The sequence below is a fragment of the Kockiozyma suomiensis genome, assembly GCF_038497685.1.
Source record: "Kockiozyma suomiensis strain NRRL Y-17356 unplaced genomic scaffold V2V93scaffold_7, whole genome shotgun sequence".
Taxonomy (NCBI): Eukaryota; Fungi; Ascomycota; class Lipomycetes; order Lipomycetales; family Lipomycetaceae; genus Kockiozyma; species Kockiozyma suomiensis.
Window position 1 is genome coordinate 546,496 of NW_027117670.1, and position 16,116 is coordinate 562,611.

At 43.8% G+C, this 16,116-nt stretch overlaps 7 protein-coding genes across 7 annotated transcripts; 3 read left to right on the plus strand and 4 right to left on the minus strand.

Moving 5' to 3' along the window:
• Positions 1–18: 18 nt before the first annotated feature.
• On the minus strand, positions 19–2,450 carry V2V93DRAFT_246426 (mitochondrial carrier domain-containing protein). The gene is made up of 2 exons (XM_066907107.1): positions 1,776–2,450; positions 19–1,693 (listed from the first exon to the last, which is right to left on the minus strand). The coding sequence occupies exons 1-2, from the start codon at positions 2,256–2,258 to the stop codon at positions 110–112; spliced, it is 2,067 nt and encodes a 688-aa protein (XP_066765780.1). The 5' UTR covers positions 2,259–2,450; the 3' UTR covers positions 19–109.
• Positions 2,451–2,708: 258 nt separating this feature from the next.
• On the minus strand, positions 2,709–3,314 carry V2V93DRAFT_359009 (uncharacterized protein; the record flags this gene model as incomplete). The annotated part of the gene is made up of 1 exon (XM_066908077.1): positions 2,709–3,314. One exon carries the CDS (start codon positions 3,312–3,314, stop codon positions 2,709–2,711), a length of 606 nt encoding a protein of 201 aa, XP_066765781.1.
• Positions 3,315–4,904: 1,590 nt separating this feature from the next.
• Positions 4,905–8,244, plus strand: V2V93DRAFT_380388 (armadillo-type protein; the record flags this gene model as incomplete). The annotated part of the gene is made up of 5 exons (XM_066912057.1): positions 4,905–4,940; positions 5,001–5,047; positions 5,098–5,232; positions 5,295–5,648; positions 5,703–8,244. The coding sequence occupies 5 exons, from the start codon at positions 4,905–4,907 to the stop codon at positions 8,242–8,244; spliced, it is 3,114 nt and encodes a 1,037-aa protein (XP_066765782.1).
• Positions 8,245–8,423: 179 nt separating this feature from the next.
• Positions 8,424–10,184, plus strand: V2V93DRAFT_246392 (uncharacterized protein). The gene has a single exon (XM_066907106.1). It carries the CDS (start codon positions 8,604–8,606, stop codon positions 10,032–10,034), a length of 1,431 nt encoding a protein of 476 aa, XP_066765783.1. The 5' UTR covers positions 8,424–8,603; the 3' UTR covers positions 10,035–10,184.
• On the minus strand, positions 10,076–12,160 carry V2V93DRAFT_369988 (transmembrane amino acid transporter protein-domain-containing protein). Its single transcript, XM_066910153.1, has 2 exons — positions 11,786–12,160; positions 10,076–11,716 (listed from the first exon to the last, which is right to left on the minus strand). Exons 1-2 carry the CDS (start codon positions 11,994–11,996, stop codon positions 10,335–10,337), a joined length of 1,593 nt encoding a protein of 530 aa, XP_066765784.1. The 5' UTR covers positions 11,997–12,160; the 3' UTR covers positions 10,076–10,334.
• A 25-nt stretch (positions 12,161–12,185) lies between these two features.
• On the plus strand, positions 12,186–14,575 carry V2V93DRAFT_369992 (PPPDE putative peptidase domain-containing protein). Its single transcript, XM_066910154.1, has 3 exons — positions 12,186–12,385; positions 12,479–13,217; positions 13,288–14,575. Exons 2-3 carry the CDS (start codon positions 12,587–12,589, stop codon positions 14,256–14,258), a joined length of 1,602 nt encoding a protein of 533 aa, XP_066765785.1. The 5' UTR covers positions 12,186–12,385; positions 12,479–12,586; the 3' UTR covers positions 14,259–14,575.
• V2V93DRAFT_369995 (uncharacterized protein) lies at positions 14,437–16,050 on the minus strand. The gene is made up of 3 exons (XM_066910155.1): positions 15,903–16,050; positions 15,620–15,779; positions 14,437–15,561 (listed from the first exon to the last, which is right to left on the minus strand). The coding sequence occupies exons 1-3, from the start codon at positions 15,967–15,969 to the stop codon at positions 14,700–14,702; spliced, it is 1,089 nt and encodes a 362-aa protein (XP_066765786.1). The 5' UTR covers positions 15,970–16,050; the 3' UTR covers positions 14,437–14,699.
• Between the last annotated feature and the right edge of the window lie 66 nt (positions 16,051–16,116).

Below are 16,116 nucleotides of genomic sequence, written 5' to 3' on the forward strand. Positions count from 1 at the left end.
TAAATTCAACTTACTTTGAAGACACAGCAAGCTGTCGAAAAAAAAATATAAATAAATAAAAAGGTAATGTTTAATAAAAGATGAGCGAAACACGAGATCGTTTCTGGATTCACTTTGCAAAGCCAGGGATAAATCTCCATGAGCTGCGTAGAGTAGGTTTCTCAACAGCCGAGGGCTTGCCAAAGTTTTCATCGATATCGAGTAAAATCTTCAAAGCGTTTCGACTTCGCAAAAAGTCGACATTACGAGTACTCGGATCAATTGCTCTCTGCTCTCCAGATGGAACAGAGTGACCAGCTTCAGTGGCTCCCGAGGCATGGTACGGAAGCACGGTCTGCAGCAGTTCGTACATGGCCAGCGTGCAACCGAACTGTGGTGAGGATCTAAAGATACGTGCGGGACCACCTTTGAAAAAAGCTTTGAAGCCTTCTTCGCGCATGATTGTCGTGGCGCAGTGCGCGATGTTGCGATAGTGCGTTTGACCGACTCGGGCCTCAGCCTGGAGACGCGTCTTGATGACGTCGCACGGCGTAGTGAAGTACGCGGCGGGCATACCAGCTGCCGCGCCCGCTATGAGAAGCTGACCCACTCCGAGAGTCTTGCCAGGACCTTCACCAAAGTAGTCTCTTTTGATGTGGTTGTACGTGGGAAAGTAAATGGCTGAGAAAGGAACGTCTCGACTGAGACAGGCAGTGGCACCTTTGTACAAACCAAGAAGACCGAGATTTCGGACAATCCAAATAGCTGACCGACGAGGAGCTCCTTCGATAGATTTGCTAACCTCACCCTGAATTTGAAGTCTGATTTTGACAATTTCGAGAGGGTTGGTGAAAACGACTTGGCAGGCACCAGCCGACGCGCCTGAAAGGATTTCACCAAGAATAGAGATATTTCCTTCCGCGTCGGTAAATTTTCCGCGCGCAAAGTCGTTAACCGTTAGCTTTATTGCTTTTTCCGGAGCAACACCAATGAGCTGAGGGCCAAGACCAGAGTAGAGACCCTTGAAGCCTTCTCGCTGAACGACCTTACGAAAACAATCGATTGAGTTTTTATAGAGAACTTGTCCGGGAATATTTGATGAAGAGCGCTGGTTCTGCATGCGCGTCTTGACGAGATCGATGGGATAGACAATAGTAGCGCCGAAGGCACCGGCAACGGACCCAAGCAGGAAATGGTACGCAGACTCAAAGACCTGCGAGAGAAACTCAGTAGGCTCATGGAGAGCGTTTTTGGCGGCTTCAATTTTCTCGCTCCTGGACTGGTTGTAAAGAATTTCAGGGTCTTGCCACGAGGGGTCCAGGACACGGCGGAAATCTTCACGAGAAAGGCGGCCGGTAGTGTTGTCTAGAGAAGCAAAGTGGAAGAGCACGTCAATTTCCATTGGTGTGAATAACGAGAACAAGGTCTTGCGGGCAGCCTCATCGACAAAATCGTTACGAGTGATTTTATTGTCGGGGCTTTTATCGCAGGCACTGTTGACGATGATGTCCACCATGTCTGACTCGCGAATAACATTTTGGAAAGCACGAACATTGGCGTAGGAAATCTTGGAGGAGGACGAGATGTTACAGAGTGTATGGAGAGAGGCGAGGAGTCGGTCGGACAATTTGTGCTTTGAAGTCTGTTCAATAATTTTCTGGAATTGCTCAGGCTCGATGAAGCCAGTGTCTTTTTTGTCAAAATGATGGAAGGCCTTGGAGGCGGGTAGAAAAATTACGTCAGCAAGTAAGTCTCAATTGAGGAGGTAGTAGACAGGGAGAATATTGCTAGCATACCTGGCGGACACGCTCGCCCTGGAGTCCTCGGAGCATTTGCGCAAACTGGTCATAGGTCATGGAATGGCGTCTCTTTTTATTTCCGCAGTACAGAGTAGCCCATTTGGCGTTCCAGTCAAAAGGGAAAGAGTCGGCAGACTTGTTCTTGTTGTAGTAGCTGATGAACTCGTCGTAGTCTACGACGCCGTTACCGTCGGTGTCGAAAAGACGGAACGCGATTTGGTATTCGGCGTCGGGCTTCTGGAGTAGGTTCTCAAAATAGGTCCAGTCCTGGAGGGAAACGAGGCCCTTCTTGGAGCGGTCGGCAGCGGAGAATAGGACAGCGTAGGACTCGCGCGCGATTTTGTGGTAGTCCTCCTTTGGGGGAGCAATTGCAGCGACGAAGTCGTCGCAGGTCATGTGCGGGACGCCGTCGAGCGAGCCAGAGGCTTGCTGGCGGAAAATAGCTTCCGCGCGGGAAGTGGGCTGGGAGTTGCCAGACATTGAGATGGAGGAGGGGAGAGCGAGGAAGGGGAAGAGGAAGGAGAGGGGCAGACGAAGAGAGGCAGCGCTCGGAGATGTTTTCTGTGGGGGACTGCGCGGCGCAGCGGGGTAGAGTCCGCTTCACGGGCTTAAATCCAGACAGAGCTGGGACCGGCCACGGTTCATTTTGTATCTTCCTGCCAGAGTAGCCTATTCGGTTCTTATCTGTAATATATAGTGAATATATCTACTCATCTGTTGCTCGAATCCACACAGATATCACCGGCCGCGGCCCCATCTAGCCTATACTCGTATTACGTAACCTCGGGTGAGCACGGAACTCTTTAACATTGCTCTCTCGAGCTCCGCTCCAATCATCGCAATGCCATACTTAGTATTATGTCAGCAATTATTCATATATCTTGCATTGTTCATACACATTTATATCTTCTTACATTGTTCAAACACATCTCATATGTAGTCCTCCGCAATCAGCAGTCCATGGCATTCGCCCACAACATCACCCATCGCCCCGCCCTGCTCCTTTCTTCTCACCCGCTCAGGCGACGACGCGGTCACCGCAACCGCGGTATGTGCGCCTCCGTCATTGGCCTCTTCCATCTTGACGGCAGACCGACGCCGGCTCCATAGACAATACTCGCCCATAATTCGCACCATTTCGTCACTGCGCACGCTACCGCTATTGTCTCCATCAATACAATACTGCTGTCGCCCAACTCCCATATCCATCGCGGCATCGTCAAGTAGCACGACATCCCAGTTCGTGTGCCGCGGCCGCCGTCGCGCAGCTCCGTAGAAGCGCCCCAGCGGCCGCAGATCAGGTGAAATACCCGCATCATTGTGGTATCTGTATCCTATCATGGTATCCTTTTTTTTCGACGCAAGGGTCTTCTCTGCCTGGGTCCGCGGCGACTGCGGCGTCGTTGATGCGCTGACTGAGAGCGGCAATAATGAGCATAGGAATCGGTTTGGCTGCCAAGTTACCGTTGTATCGTATTCTGCCTCATTGTTGTGTGCTGAAGCGGTGCGTAGTATCCGTGATTGTGATCCGCTCATGCTGCTTTGCTAGCAAATTTGTTGCTGTTGTCTGGTGACGTGTTATTGTAGGCACAAACCAACTTTGCTGTTTTCAGTAGCTATCAAACGGCAGCAGATAAACAAACAGTCGTGCATTAGCTCAAACTGGAATAGAGAAAAAGAACGAAAAGAGGAGCAAGTCGCTGATTCAATAGAGAGCTCAAATAAAGTATGAAACAGAGCTCGGCGGTGCAAATCAGACGCTGAGTCCGGTGGGCGCGCTGAGATCTTGTCCCGCGTGCAAATTTATAAATTGATTGGCAACTGTGTGTAATATGTAAAGGCAATTATTTTGTAATGTACCTCGATTCAAGACGAATTTTTCATTCGAAGATATGGGCATGTAAGCAAAAATCTCACAATTGAGAGCGTTGCTTTGTAGCTTCCTGATTAGTCTGATTGTTTAAGTATCATCACCCTGGCAACCAAAATTAATTTAAACCCTAATGGTTACCCTCTTAACTGCAGTTTCGCTCGAGCGGATCATCTTCAAACTGATCCGTTTGGCCGAAAAGCGCATTAATTCGTGCATTATCAGGCTATAGCGGTCTAACCTGTAGATATTTTTTATGTCGATGACTGCAGGGAGTAGTGGAAGATCTGAATTTCCGAACACAGCGGGCTGTCTCTGTGTTTTAAAGATAAGAGAGAATATTAATCAAGTAGAGCTATGGGGGCATGCCAAAGTGTGGAATTTACAGTGCTAAATCAGAGAGCGAGCAACAGCAGTGAATAGAGATGCTTGCTGTTGTCAAGACGAGACAGAAGCTGTTCTTTGCTGTGAAGATATAGGTTCACAACCGGCTCTGTACCATTACGGCTAGATGAAGTGCGGATTTTATCAGTTGACGACAAGCACTGCTAGAGAGAAAAGGGTATTCCTACATTCGTCATAGACACATCATGATGCATAGGCGGATAAATATAGCGAACGTGCGTCGAAAGGGTTTCGAGCAGAAGAGTCCAGCTTGATTGTTTACAGATTCCGGAGTTTAGCTTTTCCGGAGCTACAACTTTAATTAATAAAGTTTATCTTATCCAGCTTCAGCAACATTTCATTAGCTCTCTATTTCAAATTTGCGTATCAAATCATTAAACTAGGATTTTATTTGATATTGCAAATGATAGTATTGATTTGGATTGTAGAGATAGATATCAGTGGTGCCCTACAGCAGCAAATCATAGCTGGGCTTACTTAGTTCTGCCAGCGTACACGCAAAATCTTGATTTTTTTCTCAAATGAGGTGCGATCTATATGTTTATTACCACATTAAGTAGCTAAAAGTTATTATCTCTCATTAGTTTACGATTGTAGTTGTCTGGTTATTAATTATAGCCTTTTTTCATCTAAATCATTTAATTAGGATTCCAGCTTTGAGTCTCCTAACCCTATGACCTGACCTACAAACCCCTCACATAACTGTTACCGCTCAGTGAGCTTGGATCCAGAAAACATCGAGGGCTGTAAATACGCGGTGAAATGTTACAGAGCTCCAAATTTACGACCGCGAGCTTCTTTTTTGTCTTGATATAAACCTTGGCAGATACCTTGTTTTTGATGGCTTAATTATGGTGACACCGTCTGAGTATGAACTGGTCGAGCAGGTACGTGTGTGTTGTGGATGTTGTTGATTCAAAAGCTAGTTTAACAATTCTTTGATACAGAAAGTCAAGCAGTTATATTTGCCTGGATCACCGGAGGCTATCATCCAGTAAGAAATCTGTGCCTCAACTTACCGAAATTTGAGTCTAATCTAAACAGACTACAACGCGAGCTTCAGTCGTTGCAGATATCTCCGGAAGCATGGGAGCTAGCCAATCTGATGCTATCTAGTGAGAACGCAAACGTTCGTTTTTTCGGCGCTCTCACTTATACTGTCAAACTGAATAATGCCTGGTTAGTAACTGTGTTTTAACCTTTAACTGTTCATTGTGAGATAGTGTTAATTGAGCAAGTAGGCAATCGATTCCTAAAGACTCAATTGATGAGTTACTCAGACAATTGCTCAACTGGCTCTTAGTACACCGGCGAGGTCCTCGATTTATTACCCAAAAACTGGCATCTACACTGTCACTGGTACTAATTAGGTTTCCAAATGATGCACGTACAATCTGGCCTTATCCAGTTCACGATGTAGTATCATCGCTCGCAACCGGTACTCCAACTGTGAACTCTAAAGGTGATCTAAGCACCGAACAAGAGTTTGCTTCTATGATAGCTGGTCTTAGTATAGAAGATTTAGACATTGCTTTTCTGTATAGTTCTACTTTTGCTGAAGAAATTCAGCGAGCTGATGTTCCTCGGCAAGATCGGTGAGTTTGAGCCTTCTGCTTTTGGAAGATCGACTTTCTGATTCATTCTTCAAGTCCACCGCTGTATAGTCTTCTTGGTGAAAATATTCAGTATGCACTGGCAACAATGACATCGCTTATTTGCTCGCGACCATCAGATATCTCCTCAGATCTATACCCAGTACTTACAACGGCACTGAGATGCTATCGATCATGGGCTATGGCTTTTGCCACAAATAACGGCATATTCTTAGATGTCAATCGTTTATCTTCACTTTTCCCATACATAATAGCATTTTTAGAGATAGAATCAAACGACACGGTTTTCAACACAGTGGCAGAGATCATGGTAGACTTCATGGAATGGTCGGATAAATTAGTGAATCGTGAGTCAATGAGTACAATGGTCAATCTTTTTTCGGGACCTTGGTCTGCGTCAAATATACAGAAAATAGTGGCAGATCCAGATTCTGCGGAGGAAGGAGTTGTTCAGTCTTTTCTTACTGCATTCATTTCGTTTGGAGAGTTGACTGTGAAAGATATATCAGGACATTTATTTCAGGCGGAATCTCAACGTATAATCGAGTTACATCTTTCTTTATTACAAATTAAGGGGTACCCTATAGAAGATGAAGCCGTCAGTAAACGGACACTGGAATTCTGGGATTTATTTGTCGAGAGCGTGCTATATGACGAAGATGGAGTGTTACAAGGAGGTACGGTGTCCGAATCAACAGCGGAAACTACTCGAGTTCGTGAGATAATGATGAACGTAATTGAGCTTCTATGGCAAAAATTGCGAATTCCTCCCTCCTCTGAATTTGTACAATGGTCGCGAGATTCTTGTGATCAGTTCTTTGCGTTTAGGAAGGATGTTGGCGATTTAATAGAGAGTTCATACCAAATTGTGCAGCCTAAATTGTACTCAGTTCTTGTCGAATTTATAATTCAAGCTTTGCTTAGCGAGGATATCGACTGGGCTGGTGTTGAGGCTTCACTATTTGCTCTAAACGCAATCTCGCAGTCTTTAACGTCATCACCGGTTGAGTATGACATGCTTAAAGTTTTATTAGACTCTAACTTGTTCAAGATTTTGCCTGTGTCTTCTATGCCTCGCGCAAAGCAAACTTCAATTACGTTTATTGCTTCAGTAATTCCTTTTTTTCAATCAGACGCGGGAAAAGAGTATATTTTGGTAATCGTTCCTTATCTTTTTCACTGTCTTGCAACACCGTCTATGTCGCTTCATGCCTCGCGCTCTATTTATCAATTGTGTTCGGAGTGTGCTGCAGATCTGGTTCCAAATATTCGATATTTTCTCAGTATTTTCAGAGATATGATAGTCAATGGTTATGAAATAGAAGGACTTGCAAAAGAAAGAATTTCAGGAGCAGTAGCAGAAGTTATTCAGCAAGGTGAACCAGATTTAGATCAACGTGCCAAATACATAGCAGAGCTGGTCGGCAGTTTGGAGCTTTATGCCGAACAGGCGATATCTGCTAGTCAATCTGGTCAACAACAAATCATAGAGGATGAGGTTATTCCTGCAAAGGAAATTGCTGCTTCGGCATTGAAATCTCTTGCGATGGTTGGAAAAGCGTGTCGCGATGCGGAAGACATTGAATATGGTCCGCAATTTGAAGCCGATAAGCAAAGGTTATCACAATTCTGGGATGAGCCAGGTTCTATTGGTCGAGAATTGAAAGATGAAATCTTAAACATAGTTGCTGCACTTTGCGAAAAGGTCAATGCGTTTGCAGGCGAAATTACGGTACGGCAGAATGCGTGTGCCGTGCTTCGTTGTGGATTTTCGGAAAAACTGCCGGGACCATTCACGTGGCGACCAGAGGTGATTATTGGTTATGTAAGAGAAGAAGTGGTGAGTATTGGTCATATTACTACTCTACAGCCAGTATTTGCACTCGCTAGCCAGTTTCTAGCTGGGTACTCGGATAAATACAGCCCGGACGCGAGTAGAGAGTGCTCTGAATTACTAGATATCCTCTATTCTGGTGTTATAGTGCCAAATCTTTCACAGAATGGAGCGCGTGATCCTGATGTGAATCAAGGTATGCTTGAGCTTTTGCAAAGGTATTTAGGGCGATATAGGCCTGTTTTATTCTCAAGCTATTGCTTTGAACCACTGGTTGGACAGTTTGCCGTTCAAATGCTGTCTACGCGCGAACCCTTAGTTGTCAAAGCGGCTGTTAAATTCTGGACTGCGTTAGTGAGTAGTAGTACGCAAACAGATGGTAGCGGTAGCTCCGAAGACGAAGCTGCTAAAGTGGTTTACAATGTGGTGCAAGCCACAGGGTTTGCCGTCGTTGAGAAAGTAGCGTGGGCAATTACTGGGAATGCACCGCGGAGTTTATTATCGGATTATGCTCAGCTCGTCAAGATTTATTTCCGCTTATATACAGGATTCGCCCAAAAATGGCTGTCGACTGCTTTATCCATTGAAGGTGATAACTCGTCTGCTTCTCTTTCGTCAGGAAAAATGAATGGGAGACGCGTCTTTATTGAGAAAATAGTTAGATTGAGAGGAAGACCTCCCACAGAGACTATTGTAAAAGAATTCTGGCTTACAGAGCGTGGCCAAGAAGTTGACTTCGCTTAGACATGTATATTCAGATGATTCGAGATTAAATAGTTAGACTTAGTCAATTCAGTTGGGATGTGTTCAATGGGAAGCTCGTGACACATCTCTCGCGTGCGGCGTATAACTCTGCAGGCCGAATAGAAAATCATAATACTGGCACGATATACACACCATCTCTTCAAGGACTACGATATTGTCGCGCAATAAGTCGAGTAATTAGCAAGATTGCTCAAATATTTTTGGCAGCAAACATTTTGTCTTTGTTTTTGATCAATGTGGATTATTTGCTAGTGGAATCAGACGGGTTGCTACTAGTAGTCTGTCGGCCTGGAACAAGACCGCATCGAAGCTTTTTTTTTAATTGTTCACAAAGACCTATGACATTGCTCAAATTTATTGTCAATAGTAAAAACCGCTGCCGACATCCGAATCACAAAATTTCCAATAATCGTTTAGGCAAAGCTAGGCTACGGAGGAGATTCATGGCGCACTTTACGAGTCCAGAGGCATATAATCTCTCTTTTGTTTTTGGAAAGAAGAAAGAACCTGATGTATGTCTTGCTGATGTGAATTTAGAGAATAATCGTAAAATAGTTGATACAAATCATTGTTTGAGATGTGAATCTGGTCGAGATGAGAATCGTTACGCTCTTTATGATGAATATCAAGGGCCTCAGTATTTAATGCGTGGAACTACATTCACCGTATCAGAAAATTTCTGTCAACCACAAGAGCTCAATAGTGATAATTCGCCCGTTTCTGGCGTTTCTGGATCAGACAATCGATCATCAGCGACACAAACAAGTCCTCCAACCTCACCCGAACATTTTGAGAACGTGGTTTCTTCTTCTCAAAGTTCTGTTGCATCTCCGTACAATGGTATGAGCTGTGATCATATATATAACTCTAATGCTGCTTCTGTGAGTTTTGATTCAGTAAATCATTTGCGTCCAGCAAGAAGTCTGCGACTTGATACACAGATATTGTCCACGGATTCTTCAAAATTTGAGCAGCAATTTCCCTTTCTTGGACTCAATAATTCTAGAACCAGGTTAATAGCCGATGAATTAGATTATTTGGACGGTGGTTTTCAAAAACCCGAATACGACGCCGATGACGAAAGTGAAGGAGAAATGCTTTCGCCTTATTCCCCGATTTTCGAAGAGACTATGGCGACCGCACGTGAATACCCTACAGTCAAGAGCTATCGACAGAGACTATACAATATGCTCGATGAATCTTCCGATGATGATCGGCAGTATACTTATAAGCAGAAATTTGGACTTAAAACAATCAAAGCACGTGATTCTACGCCTTGGTTTCAGACTGAAGAGGCTTCGCAACTAGCACTAGATAATAAGCGAAAGGTAGCTATTGCAGAAAAGAAGAAAGCAAATAAATTTGCTCGTGGATCTGGATCTCAATGGTCATCTGGAGAAGAAGGCGATATAAGTTCTCAGCAGGAAAATACGATTGCGGACGTTTCCGCTGATACCTCTACTGATATGCATTTGCGAGGAAAATTAATGAGATACCCTTCTACAGCGCGAACAGGGAATGAGCCTGATACATGTGGAAAAGAAGGCACCAAACAAGAGATGTTTGAAAGTATTGACCTATCAGCTCCGTCTTCTTCCTCATCTTCTTCATCAACTGCCAGACAAAACTATCGTCTTGGAGCTAGTCATTACGAAGAAGCTCGATTCGAACAGACTAATAAATCCTCAACATTCTCTTCAAAAAAGAAGAAGATTGACATCAGCGACTTCTTCACAAAGTTATTTTCGTCAAAGACACCAGCACCTTAGGATGTTGCTTGCTGAATTTCGTTTACTGTGTTAACAATACCCGATGCTGCTATATTTTTATTATTCACCTATTATTTACACAGATGCTGTGTGAACGTATACTAACTTATTACTGACTTTAATTGATTACTATTATTGAAACACAATCATTATTTTTTCAAACTCCCAAAATATGTCGATTGAAAACGTCCATACATTTTTCAAAAAAAAGCAATTTTCATCATCCCGCCGTGCTCCAGTCCATAACGCAGAGTATATGCAACATCGTTAGCTACATCGCACACCTAACCACATAAGTGCTCAAGGATTGGCATGCTCTTCTTCGATATAATACAGCATGTAAATATTAGATGACAAGCATGTAATCATGATAAACAGACCCCAGCATGCCAATAACAGACTACCATATTTGATATAATACCCCTCGCCATCGGGACCTCTAATCATTTCTCTGGACTCACCTGCTTCAGCATGAGGAGAAGTTTGCGGACGACCGAGACGAACAGACGATTGGATACCGTCAGACGAATCAAGTAGTTGCTCGTCATCATCAGTAGCTTCGGGGATAGGCAAATGGTACGGTGATCCGAGAAGCTTGTATCCGAATAGACCTGGCAAAATGAACGAGATGGAAGTAGAGCCCGTAGCACCCACAAAAGCAAGCACTGTCTCCAATGATGTCACGGTCATTGCAATTAGATATGAAAATAGCATGATGATTGCAGTTGTGATTATGAATCGTCTAGTCGGAATGATCTTGTTGCTTGTACGACTCGATAGAGGTGATGGAGCTGGAGTACCTGTTACCACAGGAAGAATAAAATGCGTGAAAATGTGGTCCACAGATGTACGACATGGATGGCACTGCAAAGGATACGAAAACAAAACGAGGATTACGATCGCTAGTCGTCCGACGGCGGATGCAAATGAGCTAGAGTACATGCTGCTGATGTTTCCACCAACCGTATCTCCAAACGACATGTATCCCGTGAATCCAACAAGGGAATAAAGTACAATCGCAGAACCAATTGAGGTGAAAATAATATGAAGCACCGATGGTTGCCTGTTATCACGTAACTCGTTAACAACAGAGAACATATTTTGATGGCAAGTGAACCCGAATACGACGACAGGAAGTGATGAAAGAACAGATGTCAGAGATTTAGGTCCCAAAGAAATTTCACCGCGGTGCTCTAGCGTGTCACCTGTGATCCAGTGACCAACAACCAAAAGAGTAAGATATCCGATAGCAACCAACGCAATCACTGAAGTGTACTTCAACGAGTCAAGCTTCCTCATGAAGCATAACGGAATCAGTATGAACATGAAAAGAGTAACCCAGAACTGTCTAGAATCCGCGGTATTCAGAGGAATATTTGCTGTGTTTGAATAGAAGAAGTCGACGATAACTTGCGGCATCAGATCGCCGATAATAATTAAATAAGATACGCCGACTCCGAAGCACTTGACGGCAATTGCCGCATCGAAAAGAATTGCGAGTTGGGGATAGGTCTGCTGAGCAAGTGCAAAGAACGAGGCTGTTCCACGATTGAGATATCGCGAGCAACGATATTGAAGAAACAAGCCTGCAGCGGAGGTGAATCCGGACACCAGTATGACTATAAAACCAAGTACGATACCGTCACTACTTAATGCATGAGGCATGGCCAAAATACCAGCACCTTTGCATAGGAAGAAAAAAATTAGCGCCTGGCAAAGGAAATCAAGGAACTGTCAAATGATGTTCATACCAAGAATAGTATTTGATAGGTTTGTTATACTCGACATGACACCAGCAGCACCAATGTATTCCTTCGCCGAGTCGTCTTCATCTTCATCATGATCTTCAGAGATATGTCTAATGAACCTCTGAGGATTAAAATCGTTGTCTTCATCCTCTTCTATGTATTCGACTATTGCCACCGGGGAGGTATGCCGGCGAGCAGGATGTTCCGGAGCCATAGTCGTTTCAAAAGCTGGGAGGCCGAGCTATGATAAAAATGCAAAGGGAGAGGTCAAAGATTAAATCAAATAAAGGTCGTCACCGCAACAGAATGTTATGCGTATATAACTATTGCGGAGAGCAAATGAGAGAGAAGGTATTACTTGTATGTAAAGCAAGACCCAGCTGCGATGAATAAAGCTGTGCGGCGCCATTCGGAAAAGTCGTCCAGTTTGAGGAATAGCTAAGCCGTATACAGCAAGTCCATATCCAAATCAAAGTTGCTTTAGAGTTTTACTTTTAGCACTAATTATCCTCCAAAACATGTTAAGGGAAACTTTATCGCACTTGTGTTTTGAAGTAGCTTATCGCGCAAGACTTGGCCTGTTATGGCTAAGACTAAAGCTTTGTATGCCCGGCCCTTTGCTCCCAGTGCCTCCAGTCTTCTGCTCTGGCTTTGCTGTGAACTCTGCATGCGATTGTTAACCTGGATATCTGTTAGAATGTCGCTACTTTATTAGCTGTTCATTGCTCTGTGCAGTGTGTTCGCATTACAGACTCAAAAATATCATCCCTATCTTTATACTGATCAATTAAGGGAAAATAAAAGATGGTTGAGGTCGCTGGCGGCCGTTCAGCTGAAGCGCCCAATTCTGGCAATTCTCGTTTCAATCCTTCGCGATATTTATCTATTGCATCATCAAACTTTTTAGCATTTGATACACCTCTTTCATCTCCTACAAAATCCGTTGTATCGGCAGCGGGCACCCTCTTACCGCCGGTATCAGTTGGTGACAGGCCTCCGCGAATATACTCGCGGCCCTCTAGTTTGCGCAGCCTCAGTTCTTCAACTCAAGTCACTTCTGTAGTCACTGCTACTAGAAGTACAGCGTCTTCACCGTCAACCCCTTGCTTTCCTCTATCGGCCACGCAGAACCCGGTTTCGGTCCCTGTGCCAATTCCAAAGGTTAGCAGCAAGACGCTGCGGACGACTCCCAATTATAAGGCCATAACGCCTGCAGAGCTGCCTGTGGTACCGACATCTACTTGGTCTTTGCGAAATAGCGAGAGATATGGATCGTCGGAACCGTCAACCACTGGTGAGCGTACTGAAAGGAGTGTCATTATTAATGTTTATGACATGCTCCAAGACAACAAGCTGGCCCCTGTATTGTGGACGCTAGGCGTCGGTGTTTATCACTCTGCTGTTGAAATTGATGGCCGAGAGTATGCATATGGAGGTATGCTACTATATATTGAAGTTCTCTGCAATAGGAGGGACTGGTCTAATGACTCTTTTTTTAATTATAGGACATGAAGAAGCTGGCATATCTGGAGTTTACTATTCTAAGCCGCAGACTCCGTTGCCCGGCAACATTGTTTGCAAAACCACAATACTACACGGCTATACATCTTTCACTCCAGGTGAAGTTCATGCTATCATTAATAACCTAAGTTTAGAATTTATGGGCACGAGTTACAACCTTCTCTACAAGAATTGTAATCATTTTACAAATGCTCTGCTTCTGCGGTTAACAGACTGCCCTGCTCCGACATGGCTTAACAGAGCCACGGTAGTGGGCTCGGCATTTCCTTGTATAGTACCTCAGAATTATATCAAACCCCCAGAATGTGAGGTACCTACTCGCGCATCGTCAGACTCTCTCATCCCGTCTCATGCGATTGGACCTAGTCGTGATCGAGCTGAGAAGTCTTACGATGAGATGTCTGTTTCTCAACCATCTACCAACTTTGTGTCTATGCCTGGTTGGCTCAAAAAGCAGCATACCGCATCTTTGCTGTTAAAATCTCAAAGACCTATTGCGGTTCCGCCGAAATCTGGATCTGCTGATGTTTCTCAGATTCGGAAAGATGCTGAAGAGGAGCCGTTTTTGATTAGCACTAGATACACAGATGAAAAAAGTGATATGGAAGTTGATAGCATAGAAAAGGAATGTGTAAGCGACAGCCTCATTACGGACGAGAAAGTCAAGAAGACAAAAACAAGAGTCAGATCGGGGATTGTTTATGAGAAAACGCCGCGCGTCGCTGGATACTCGTCTTTCAGTCAGACGTCTCCTATAGCTTCCGTTGGTGTTGTCACTTCAAGTGAAGAATCCAGAACGCACAGCTGTCGCTCTCAACAAATTGATGGCACGTACTATAACAACGACGATGGCAGTAGCGTTAGTCGTGATAGCGATATCGAGAGCGCCAGTGCTTTTAGTAGGTTCCTTAGCGATTCTATTTCTTTTCTCGGATGGTCCTATTCTAGTCGGTGATATAATAATGTCTTGTTTGAGCAGGCGCTAATCATGGTTTTGCTTGGTTTTCCTTTTGATATACGCGAATTCGTTATTTGCTTGCATTAAAATTGAGGGGTAGATGTGGGAATAGTAAGGCCAAAATACATATATGCGGTCAACTAATAGTTGGGTGTCTGTACTATCTAATGTACAGGTTTAAAAAAACATTGCTTTTTTGTTTTGATTTTTTGTCATTTAGAGGGAGTGCTTGATTTTTCGGCCTATAAGGGGATTACTTGTTTTTTTCAACTGTAAATATTAGAGAATTTATTTTGATAATAATTTACCAGGCTATATAATTCTTGATGAAAAGTCCTATTGTTCCTCATACGGAATATTTCAGCTACTAGCTAGAATTCAACTGTATGATATATTTACAAGCTCACGATTATTAATATACAAAACGCACCGCCCGCATTACTCGCCATCGCTAACTTCTTCCTCCGAATATTCGTCAACATCTAATAATCCCTCAGCGCCCTCAGGGTTGATAAACTTATCAGCAAATTCATCCGCATCCTCATCCTCATCTTCGTCCTCGGCGTCTGAGATTGTCATCGCAGGTTCCTCTTTCTGTTTTCCTTTATCTTCTTTGATTCCCATATCCTTCAGTAATCGACTCAGATCTTTCTGTTTCTTTTCTTCTTTCTCCTTCTCTCTCTGTGCTCTGATTCTCTGCACTTCAGCCTTGTAATCGGTGTTAAATTCTTCTACTTTATTGTCAACGGCAGCAAGGAATTCATCCATTCCCGCACCCGTATATGCCGATACACTGACCACGTCTAAATGTCTGTAAAACTCCTCCAATACTAAACTCATAGAGTTCATTAATGAGGTCATGTAGCCGCTGCCGCCTTCAACATTCTCATCTTCATCCATATCTCGCAGAGCAGCCTGGAAGCTCTCAAAGTCTGTCATCCACTCAGTCGCAAACGCTGCGTCAGCTACATCGGTCTTGTTGAAAACTATAATCATGGGTAGCTTAGTCTTATATAAGATCGAGCATGCATACAGCATATTCGACATAAATGTAGCCGGGGACGTCGTCCTTGGAGTATCGACAATATATGCTACAACGGTAGGCATTGCAGATGCCAGGGCATCAAGCAATATTGCACCAGAGGCAGACCATACAAAACACTCTATTTGCCCTGGAGTATCCACCAGTACATGAGAGACGGAATGCGCTCTCTTTTCTACAATACCGAGAACTTGGTCGACTTTTGTAGCAAAGAGATTAAGTGATGTGATAATTGCACCATTAGGTCCAAGATTGTATCTAGTCAACGCTGAATCAGAATACAACACGCCTAAACAGATATAATAAAACTACTTACTGTTTCATAACTTCTTTATAGTTTACTGAATCTCGAATGTCGATGTTTGTTCCGAATGGTACATTGAGTACTGCAGGATCGAGATTCATGATATACGGAGGCATATCTAGCGAGTGCAGATGAGAGTTTAGTCTCTGCATAAAAGTCGTTTTTCCAGATCCTAAAGAGTGATGTCAGTATATGCTTTTACATTATTCAACCAAAGAGCATTGCTTTCGCCGATAAATGGCCAAATCAGCACTGCTGAGAAATCAAGACGCTTAGCGATAGATTGATGACATACCTGCCATGCCAATACACACAATGGCTGGTGTCTGCAGATCACCATTTTCAGCCTCGTTGGATGACATCCTGATTCCACGGAATTTCAATGAAATCAGAAACTTGTCAGTAGTTGGCAATATCAATTTCTTGCCGTGGAAGAATTCGGGAGCAAGTTTTCAGGGGAGCTCTTCTACTCCCAACTGAGATCAACACGTTTAAGGCTTAGGGTGTTT

Bases quoted from the DNA above. Each gene is read 5' to 3' on its own strand.
- V2V93DRAFT_246426 (XM_066907107.1), bottom strand. From the start codon at position 2,258: ATGTCTGGCAACTCCCAGCCCACTTCCCGCGCGGAAGCTATTTTCCGC. The intron at 1,694-1,775 runs GTATGCTAGCAA...CCCGCCTCCAAG, and splicing joins AGGGCGAGCGTGTCCGCCAG to GCCTTCCATCATTTTGACAA.
- V2V93DRAFT_246392 (XM_066907106.1), top strand. From the start codon at position 8,604: ATGACATTGCTCAAATTTATTGTCAATAGTAAAAACCGCTGCCGACAT.
- V2V93DRAFT_369988 (XM_066910153.1), bottom strand. From the start codon at position 11,996: ATGGCTCCGGAACATCCTGCTCGCCGGCATACCTCCCCGGTGGCAATA. The intron at 11,717-11,785 runs GTATGAACATCA...TCCTATGCAAAG, and splicing joins CCTATCAAATACTATTCTTG to GTGCTGGTATTTTGGCCATG.
- V2V93DRAFT_369992 (XM_066910154.1), top strand. From the start codon at position 12,587: ATGGTTGAGGTCGCTGGCGGCCGTTCAGCTGAAGCGCCCAATTCTGGC. The intron at 13,218-13,287 runs GTATGCTACTAT...TTTTAATTATAG, and splicing joins CCGAGAGTATGCATATGGAG to GACATGAAGAAGCTGGCATA.
- V2V93DRAFT_369995 (XM_066910155.1), bottom strand. From the start codon at position 15,969: ATGTCATCCAACGAGGCTGAAAATGGTGATCTGCAGACACCAGCCATT. The intron at 15,780-15,902 runs GTATGTCATCAA...ATCACTCTTTAG, and splicing joins TGTGTGTATTGGCATGGCAG to GATCTGGAAAAACGACTTTT. The intron at 15,562-15,619 runs GTAAGTAGTTTT...AGCGTTGACTAG, and splicing joins TATAAAGAAGTTATGAAACA to ATACAATCTTGGACCTAATG.